This window comes from Xiphophorus hellerii, chromosome 3 (genome assembly GCF_003331165.1).
Source record: "Xiphophorus hellerii strain 12219 chromosome 3, Xiphophorus_hellerii-4.1, whole genome shotgun sequence".
Lineage (NCBI taxonomy): Eukaryota > Metazoa > Chordata > Actinopteri > Cyprinodontiformes > Poeciliidae > Xiphophorus > Xiphophorus hellerii.
Genome location: NC_045674.1, coordinates 33,316,291 through 33,326,567, shown reverse-complemented (window position 1 = coordinate 33,326,567; position 10,277 = coordinate 33,316,291). Strand labels below are relative to the sequence as shown.

At 36.3% G+C, this 10,277-nt stretch overlaps 1 protein-coding gene across 4 annotated transcripts in view; it reads right to left on the bottom strand.

The window, feature by feature from the left end:
* Positions 1-4,986: 4,986 nt before the first annotated feature.
* Positions 4,987-10,277, bottom strand: part of grik2 (glutamate receptor, ionotropic, kainate 2) — a 445,844-nt gene continuing 440,553 nt past the window's right edge. For 2 of the 4 annotated variants that reach the window (XM_032558118.1, XM_032558117.1), the window contains one exon: positions 4,987-7,154. In XM_032558118.1, the coding sequence (XP_032414009.1) occupies positions 6,990-7,154 (165 nt within the window). In that variant the 3' untranslated portion in view covers positions 4,987-6,989. The remainder of the gene's footprint in view (positions 7,155-10,277) is intronic. The other 2 variants (XM_032558115.1, XM_032558116.1) reach the window with 1 other exon arrangement.

The following is a 10,277-nucleotide window of genomic DNA, read 5'->3' as shown; positions in this document are numbered from 1 at the left end:
AGTTAATCCTTTTGAGTTTTTTGATCTATAAATCAGGTTGTTCTAGAGGTTAAATAGATATTATTAGGGCTTCATTAGTAAAATGGCAGCAGCTTATTTCATAACTTTATAACCGACCTTCTCTCCTCTGGTCTGTTTAACAGCTACAGTCTCAGATCAGCTCAGCCCTCCAGGACTGTCAGCAGCAGAAACAGAAACTTTATACCTGTTGGGGAAAATATAGACTACATTTGCTTTGAATTTCCCTGCATGGTGACAATGATACAGTAGGATCCAATTAGATTCTTGATTAATATGGATTGTTGCTATGTTGTTGTACGGAGTTTTTGTTTAATGTGCCCCTTTTTTAAATTTGAACCCCTACCCCTCCAAAGGTCTCTGCACGGCCCTGGGTCTCCGGATCTGGGCCAGGAAGATGGCCTCCGTTGCACTGCACCACCAGCAGCGGTAAATATAGGTGAGTACACTATTAATTTGTCACAAAAAGTTGTTTTAAGATGTTTTTAGGTGAGAAAGTAGCCCTCATAGCTTCATCTATTCACTTAGTTAATCCGAAATGAAGCTTCTTTGAAATGTTCTCCAGAGTTTTGGGAGCAGCATAACTCTGCTAACTGCACCAGGCGGCTCCAGGCTCAGCGGGCGGGTGGAGTGTGTTTTCCCCGCTAACAACAGAGTGACATCTCGGCATGTCACTCTGTTATTTTCTGTTTGTAGCGGCTCAAAGTGTGATATGAAATGTTTACTATGTTTGTATATGTGCCGTTTATACATGTAGCAAAACATAACATCTAGAAATTTCAATACTTCTGAAGCTGTTAGGATCTTCTAAACCATAGTGTTTTCTTCCAATACCAATTTCTAATATTCCTTTCCTCTGAATTTTTTAGTTTGTACATTCATGTTAAGAAAAATAGTTGTTATTCTAATAAATTTTCACAAAAACATTTTGTCCCTGCTTATATTGTAAGATATGAGTTTACAGTCTGACAAGAGAAAATAAGTTTGGTAAGTATATAGTAAGTATTGTAAATAAATCATCCAGTTGTAAAGCACCATACAGGTTGATAAAAATTAAATATGAACTAATTCTTCTAATGTTTCTTGCTTATATATCCTGAGCAAATGAATATTGTAAAGGATCAACTCAAAAGCTGTTTATTATGTTTAGTCAGTTCAGACCAATAATTTATCAGCAAATAGAATCATGAAGGGGGAAATGTTTTCAATTTTTATTGGACAGTCATACTTCACTTACTAAAGTGTGAAAAAGTATTAATAGGCTGTAAACCACGGAAGAGGATTAGGGCCCCTTAACATTTAGCTAACACTGATGTGCATGATTATTATTTTTTTAGATTAAAGTCCAAATATGACTTGATCCCGATCCGAGCCGCTTTCCAATTTTGGTTTAATAAACAAAAAGCGAAAAAATGAGTCTATTTTTGCTTTTCATTTCAAACAAACTGCCTGAAAATACACAGACCTGCTCGTTTTCCGATTTCTCATTTAGCGCACAAAACAAAAATGGAAAAAACAGATAACGAGCGCTCAAGTTTGATTTTCATGATTTCATTTTTGACTAGTGGTCTGACCCAGAAGTTCTCTCTGTCTGGCTTACAGAGGGGCCGGATCACACATAAATATTACACAGTCTGCAGACAGACAGTCTTGATTGTTTCACGCTATATACTATTTTCTGCCAACTGCAAGTCAGTTTTAATGATAAAAGCTGGTACTATTTCAGAAATTAGACATCTCCCTGTAAAGTTGGTTTGTTTCTCCGCCATTAACACAACATTAGCAGCACACCGCTAGCTTCAGGTTCTGAGGTTATTCTGTGATTGGTCTGAATATTGTGGTGTGTTTATTTATGTGGCAATCAAAACCAACTACTTCAATTTCCAGACATGGTTTACGTGACATAGAGGAAATACAAACAAAATAAAAGTATAAAAAGTTTACAAGAAGGTTAAAGTATAGAACTACATATAGAACTTCCCCAACTTTAGTAAGACTAAGAATTTATAAATTAGTAGGGGTTTCGCTGGATTCATGATTTGATAAAACTAAGTTTTGGTACTCCATACGTGATTCTATAAAGTAGATGCTTCTAAATGTTGATCTAAGGTAAAGAGTACTTTCTCTAGATGAGTCTCTCTGGATTCTAAGGTTGTTCTAATTTCTGCTCTGGGCCGAATGAAATCCTCTGGATCTTTTTGTTCCAACTAGCAGGTTTGATTCCTGTTCTCTTTGATTAAAGCAGACTAAACAGGGCTGGTGTGAATGCACCCTAAGTCACCAGCATCTAGGAGACAGAGCATGACTGAATAATTATCATGGTTGGTGATATGTGTTCATTCACTATCAACTATTGAATTTAGAGTTGGTCCATTCCACTGTACATGATTTTGCAAAGATCACACAGAAAAATAACAAATACAAAAAACCAAAGAAACTTTATGGGAATCATGTGTAAGTACTGCTCTTTACTTTCTAAATAATGTTAAATAAATTAGCGAATATACTTCGATTCATTTAACACCACTACATACTGTGAAATGATTTTTTGGGGGGTTGAATTTTACAGTTGCCATCACATTTAAACGATTCTGATGTTTGAGAGCTTTTAATAATTTTTGGCACTGATTTCTGAGGCGGCACTGAATCATGGCTTAATGTTTTTAGGCAACAATTAATTTACTGGACTGATTGATGTAATGAAAACTCATTTTGCCTCACAGGAAAAAAGGAAACATTTCTGACATGTTCTGCAGCAACCTACATTTTCCACTAGCTTATAATCCAATTAGTACAGCGACATACACAGTTGGTCTAAGCATTCAGATAAATCTCGGTCTCACTAACTGTAATGGATAATGGAGCATTTATAGCTACTGAAAACTAATATGGTGATAAAATCCCAGCACCTTTATCATGCAATACTTGCTCAGCTGTATGTTTTCTTTATTTTGATATAGAAATGACTGCCACACAGAGAGAATGGATAACATTCAGCCAATGTCTGAAAATGGAGTCAAGCATTTGCAGGAGTTTCATTTAATTCTTCACAGCTCAATATGCATTAATATTCTCTAAAAGCTAAATAGAGAGCACCGATGAATAGTGAAATGTTAACTAAACTTTCCCCTAACCTACTTTTTTAAAAATTGTGTTATAAAATCCAGAACAGAGACAGTAGGATCAGGTTTCAAACAAATTAAGGGATCAGAGTTTAGATTTTACTGCAACATACAAATAAATTAGTCAGAACGTGGGTGGTCATTGTAAGATATATTCAGGAGTTTGTTAACAGACCACGCACCATATTCCACTTCCATGACAGTGGGAATCAACAAGTTGTTTTGAGGCTGCATTGACCTTCCATCAGGAGTTCTGTTTGTACTATCATAAAAATGGAAACATTGTGGTTATTTATTATGAGTCCTTTACACATCATTGTTTCAATTCAAATCACTTTACTGATTCCACTGTAGTACGTTCCAGCAAGAAGCTCCTGAGGTAAAATCCTAGCCGGGATTCTTTTGTTACCCTGCAGTAATAATAAACATTAAAGCAGTTGTTTCCAAAAGTTGAGGCCAGGACCTGACTTTGATTTGAGAATCAAACATTGTGTGGTCTTAACATCTTCTTCAGAGGTTAGACTAAAAAACAAAACTGAAAATAGCATAAACAGTACCGTACAAATAAATAAAAAACTAATTGTGTATTGATGCCGTTTATGTTGTCAATACACCCCTGTCTAATTGCTCAGTAGAATTACTTGGATACCAAACCAATAACCAGGATCATGAACCTGTTAAATTTTAAGCGAGAAGCTGAATGGTTTGAGAACCACTACTTTAAACTCAGTATTGCATTGTATGGGTGTTTGAAAATAACGATTAAAAATGGCTATTTATCCTATTTAATAATCTAGAATTGATACTTTGAATACAAAAACTCTCTGGGTGTTAAATCAAAATCTTACTCCTGCCTGGACATAATAGGCAGGTCTGAGTAATCCTGAATGTCTTGTTCAGGGCACTCTGCCACCATCTTCAGATGCGACTGATTCTCTTTCCCGCAAGAGCAGTTTTATTATGCTGATGAGTGTTTCAACTTAATGGAAAAACCATTAGGCTAAATATATGCAAATAAAGTGTTTCATTCCTTCAATTCTGCTTGTGGCCTAGGGGTTAGATAAAGAGCTTTAATGTTTTCATAGAATGACAATTACTTTTGCAGAATTCCAGGGACCACTGCTACCAGCAACCACTTACTGAATTTACCTTCACTTTCATGTGGATTCTTAATGAGGCTATCTGAAGTCCTCTATTTCAGCAAAATCTTTTATTCACATCACATTGTATTTTCCTGGTTGCCTATTATACATCAGACTTCAACACTTGCTTGTTTTTTTCAGTGGTAGATTCTATGTAAAACTTATTTAAATAAATGTGCTTTAATTAAATTAAATTAATTAAATTAAGACAGTACATTGAAAGATGTACTTTTTAAATTTTACAGTGTAGAATTAATACTTGAATTATCTGAGAAGTTCTGCCAATGATAACAATTCACAATCGTGAATTGTGAATTCATTGTTATGTTATCAAAACTTTTATTGGGAAAACTCACTGCCTTTGCTGAATAGCTGGAATTTAGATGACCAATCACAGAGGACAGGGAATGTAGCCAATCATGTGTAGAAGCCCAGCTGGATCTGCCCACTGACTGCCAAAAACCTTAACTAAGTTCTCATGTGAGTGAGCAAGTTCATGTGAGCAGAGAGCAGAGAGATCGCGTTTGGATCTCCTTTTGCGCTCTTACACATCTCCAATCCACTTGCGGATATCCTCATGCTGTCTCAATCCCTACACACAGAGTCACATTTACTCTCTCGACTTTTGGCATGATAGTGACGCCATACTTCACTCCCATTAAATGTTTTGTTTGTTATCAGTACAAAGGAAAAGTCAAGAAATATTGAGAAGAACTTTTTTATTTTCTTTAAAGTTGTGCATTTACTTCAAAGGGTAAACTGTGTGCACTGCATTTTATTTTTCACAACAAGTCAAAATTTACTAGACACTCTTCATTTTCTAATAGACCCCTCTTTTTTTAAACCATTAGAAATCGTTGCACAGCACTGGATTTAGCAGTCTATAAGAAGTCAAAGGACCAGCATCAAAATCCATGTTGTGTATTATACTGTATATTCACTATAACCAGAACTGACATTTTGATTTCTTGTGAAGTAAAAATATCTTTAAATATGATTCCTTTATATCATAAAAAATAGTTTATTTCCCCCTTCAAAATGTTGAGTGACTAATGCTATACCAGAATATTGTTTATGTTGTAGGTTTGGACTGTATTCAGGTTCCTGTGTGTGAGGATGTTAGTGCTTGTGAGACGACTCTGTGGACTTAAAGCAAGGCCTCCTGAGTCACATGGCTGCAACAGTGACTCCTTACACTGGATAATGCTCTTTATGTTGTGTTTTGTGTTGATAAAAATTATTATAAAATTCTGATTCACCTTGTACAAAATCACTTTATAGAAAACACATTTGCACAAGTAAATGTGGAGCATTGTAGCTGAAGAAATGAAAAGCCACGAGTACAAAATTAAAATGGAGCCTCGACACTGCAAAGGGGTAATACAGAGGCTGTGACAAAGTTGTAGTGAGAATCCATTCCATACAGACATAAATAAAGGTCCAATAAATAAAAGTATAAATACTGAATAAATAGTCTGTGTGTTGTGTGATTGCTGTGAATTCTGACTTTGTGAGCCTTTCTGAGCCACTGCAGGATTTACTTGACGAAGGTTTGTCTTCAGATCCCTTCATGGTTTTCGATAGAAACATGGCTGCTGTTGCGCTAATGATTCTGCTGTGCACTAGTTTCTGTGTGACTATGCCAACCACAGGTATTTTGGTGACTGAAAACATTAAGGGATTCCATAGCTACTATGCCTTTTATTCTGCATCTCCGATGACTGATTATGCAGCTTTATATCTTAGTCTTAATCATTTTACAATGAAAACAAATGGGATTCCCATCATATTGTACCTTTCCATGATGCTTTGTAGTGTAATGAGGTTTTACTGTGCAGACAGCTGTGAGCAGCAGCAGCATGTGGTTCACAACCTAGCAGAATCTGAGCCATCTGGTGCTTAATACAGGATCCAAAACTGAGAATTCTTATTTAAGAGCCAACCTTGATGGTAGCTATTCACTGTCAAAGTTGTGTGAACCTCTGAAGAATCTCTATACCTGTGACTACCAGCTGATACATGTACATCAACAATTCACTACATATTTGCATTCTCTGATTTTAGTTCATCTTATTATTTTTTAACCTAATCCCTATTAAAGGCTAAAAGTGTTAGTATTCTGAAAGACAAACACATAAATTCAATTATTGCCTGATGATGTTTTGCATCATGTCCATTTTGGATGTCAGTCAATATTGTATGTCACCAAACAGTGCTCCATTTTGAGAACACTGCTCATCATTGCAGTCAGAATGAGATCAAATTTAGCCATACTGAAAAAATGTATATACTTTTACTCCTATTTAATTACAATATCTGAGGTGCACTTTCAGTCTCTGCAGTGACTGAGGAACGAGATCAAACGTGTGATTCCACTCGTTTTATTTTTCTATTCAATATATTTTTTTAATCCTGACACTTCTCATTGGCTGCCAGTGTTGTAATGAGGTAATTTGCTGAAATTTCACCCGGATTGAAGTTATTTCCACAGGAAATATCATTGAATATCTTACCTGTAGCTAATTAGAAAGACAGAAGAATTACATTTTAACAACATACTGCAAATAAGTCCTGCTCTATAAGCAGAACTTTCAACCATGCCAACTTATTGTTCCCCTCTACCATTTACCCATACCCTTTTCCCAAGTGTCTTCACACACCAACTCCGTACATGAGACTGGGTGAGCAAATGACAGAGATTCTTGCTTTAGGCCATGGTCTCTTTCCCTGGCAGTCTTCGGTCGTTGAAGGTGTGCATGTTGATGACCTCCTCTGTTTTCACCATGACAGGCGGCTGGGGCTTGTGTTTGAGCCGCCGCTGGCACTTGAGGGAAACCCGCAGTTCGTCCACCATGGCACTGCAGAATGACGTCTGCAGTGGAAAGAACCGAAAGAGAACAAAAACTATTTCAGACCATTTCCCTAGTTCAAATATTATGGTCTAGAAATCAGCCAGCAAACTGCCTTAGTTTTTAGCACACACCATCTCATCTTAGAGCAGGAAAATAATCATGAAGTATGGCTGAACATCCAGTTGTCATTTTGGGTCATATTGACCACTCAAAGCACTTTATCATTGCAGTATGCAGTTTAATTCCTGTAGCTAGATAGAATTGGAATCCAACCCACAACCTCCTGGTTGCAAGTCAGTTTTTCTTCCCACAGTGAAGGGCAGAAGGAGGATGGAGGAAAATGAGACTGATTATTACGAAGCATTAGTGGTGCACCAATTGCAGTTTTCTGGCTGATCGCCGATCACTGATCTTTAAAAAGCCTGACTTGTTGATTCTGATTTTGACCAATACCAATATATTTGTCTGAAATGTAAATGTAGCAAGAGAGTCACTGAGTAGGCAACAGTGGGGTGACTACTGTTAACTACAAACGTGCAGACCTGACCAGGTGGGCCAGTTTTTCAGTGAAACCTCTCTCACAGCAGTGTTTGACTTTTAGACCTTTGCTGAGGTCAATAAGATCAGTAGACAGATCAGCTTCCCATGTAAATATCACTGATCTCCTAAAATTAAGGAAATAGACGCTGCTAAATCGGAGCACCCTAATGCATAAAGGCATTGTTCAGCTTAACGTTTAACATTATCATAGCTTGATGTCAGACATCTTTTGCAAAATAGAATGCTATATATTCTCATATTCAATGAATTAGAATTACTGAGTTAGAATTCAGTATCTTAACTGAATTCTAATACAAGATATTGCGTGTGTGTGCATGTGTATGTTTCATTAAGTTAAACACATTGCTATTTACTATCAGATAGAATAATTCAGTAGATGTGATCATTTTACAACTTCCATTCCTCTACTTCTGTCCAATAGAGACGTGAATGTATATTTAACTCCTGCTTAAATTTGTTACTTTCAAAAGGTGCCTTCAGTCTGACCAACAAGATTCAACATAATTCAACACATTCCAATTTATTGGTTATGACAAACTATATATAAAAATACCTAATAGTTTGAATGTTATAACCAGTGATGGAAATAACAGTTACTTTTTTTTCACTATTGAGTAATCTAACAAATTACTATTTTCATTGTTACCACAATAATTACTGACACTATTATAATTCAGCACACAGAAGGTAGAAGTAGTCTTCATCTGATCAAGATCCAAGGGGGCAAAAAAGAATCACATATGTGCTGCTGATTGGCTGAAGAAGAGGAAGAGTTGGATTCTTGTGGGTACTTATTGGACAGCAGTAAGTATCCTCACCCATGGACTGTGGAATCAGGCAGAGAGAGTCCAGATAATTTAATGTAGAGTTTTTAATGGAAAGTACAGATGTCAATTACTAACTCAGTTATTTATTTTGCAAAAATAACTAATTACATTTGAAAAGCAACCTGCTGTTACTGACCTTGATAGTATACACATTTATTTTCAAATTATTATGATGTCTATAATTATAAAGAAACTAACGCACCCTTGAGGAGGTTCCCACTGCACAGTATAACACTTTCATTCTGTTGAATGGAATGTTGCCATGGCGATGGTACTTTTTTGTTTTGAGAGAGAGATTTGCAAGCGGAGATTTAATCCGTGCAGAGAGAAGTTTTGCACAAGAGGGAAAAATCTGAGCATGAGCACAAAGATTTGAGAAGGCACAGAAAATGTTGACAGAGAGCAGACATTTTGAGTGCATGCATTGCAAGTTTTGATAACAAAGACATAAAATTCTGTTTTCAAATTAAAGATGTGCGCTCTCGATTTATGGCAGTAAAACTCCCCCAAGCAAGGACGTTGTTTTTGATCTTTAGTTATTGCAGATCTGATGCTGTTCACATCAGATCTGCATAAACTTACAGTAGGCAACTGTATCAACACATACTGCATATGCATGGATCTACTTAATTGCAATGATTAAGTATTCTTTTTGATGTTGTACAAGAGAAAATATCTCCTGTACAACAGGCTCTTGGACTGTTTCTCAGGGTATCGTGTAAGACAAGATCAGAGGAAGACAGACAAAAATGAGAATGCTATTAAGAACAGAGTTTTTATGAATAGTTTATTTGAATCATTAACACTTTAGAATAGACTTTAAAAAGTGTAAAAAGGGTTTACAAGCCTGTTGAATTCCAGGTTTTGTGATGTAATAAAAGACTTTAATTAATAATTTTGAAACTTTTTCCATCTATTTTGTGACATGCAGTTAAGCCCAAAATTGTTCATCCTCCTTGGTTAACTTAGTTTTAAAATAATATTTTTATTTTATTTACATATTTCTTTTGATTGCAAATAATATTGACAAAATCAGGTGGGATCAGCATCTTATGGAGAAAGGCTAAACTTAGCCTGTGCAATTGTACTAAAAAATTCTCGCTTCCAGCACAGTTTGGTCTGTCTCCTCAAAACTTGAATTGTCTGATTTTTGACTGGGCCAATCAGGAAACAGAATGAGAAGTTGTGAACTATGACATCGATTTTCTGCGCTGTTTTAGAATTGTGCAGTTTTTTCAATGGCTGTTCAGTCAGTGTTGGCCACGCTTCAAAATATTGAATTAACATTAACAGCCACCTGGTTCAGATGTCTTCTGAATGAGGTTGTTTACAGTGCAGGCAATTTCCTGTAACCTTCTTAAACTGGCACATTATATATGTTGCAGTCAAATGTGAGTAATTGGTTAACATTTAAAACCTCAACACAGTGCACATCTACAGGAAACAATCATTTCTCAATACTAGAGAGCCCAGGCCCTCTGTATGGAGCGAAGTGTAAAAACCCTGGTAAAAACCAAGGGGCTGGTTTTTACCAGGCTAGGCTGAACTAGCCTGGAAGAAAGCATATAACAGCATAAGAGTTTTGGCCAAACAATGGATTACATGAAAGCTTATTGCGCCTGTGGATAGGAAAAGGAACTCTGACTGTTGTATTTACCTGGTATAAAATAAAAATGGAATGAGCTGCCCAAACTGAGCTGCTGTATTCTTGTGTTGTTGAAATGCTGTTCTAGCCATGGATTGTCCACAATAAAC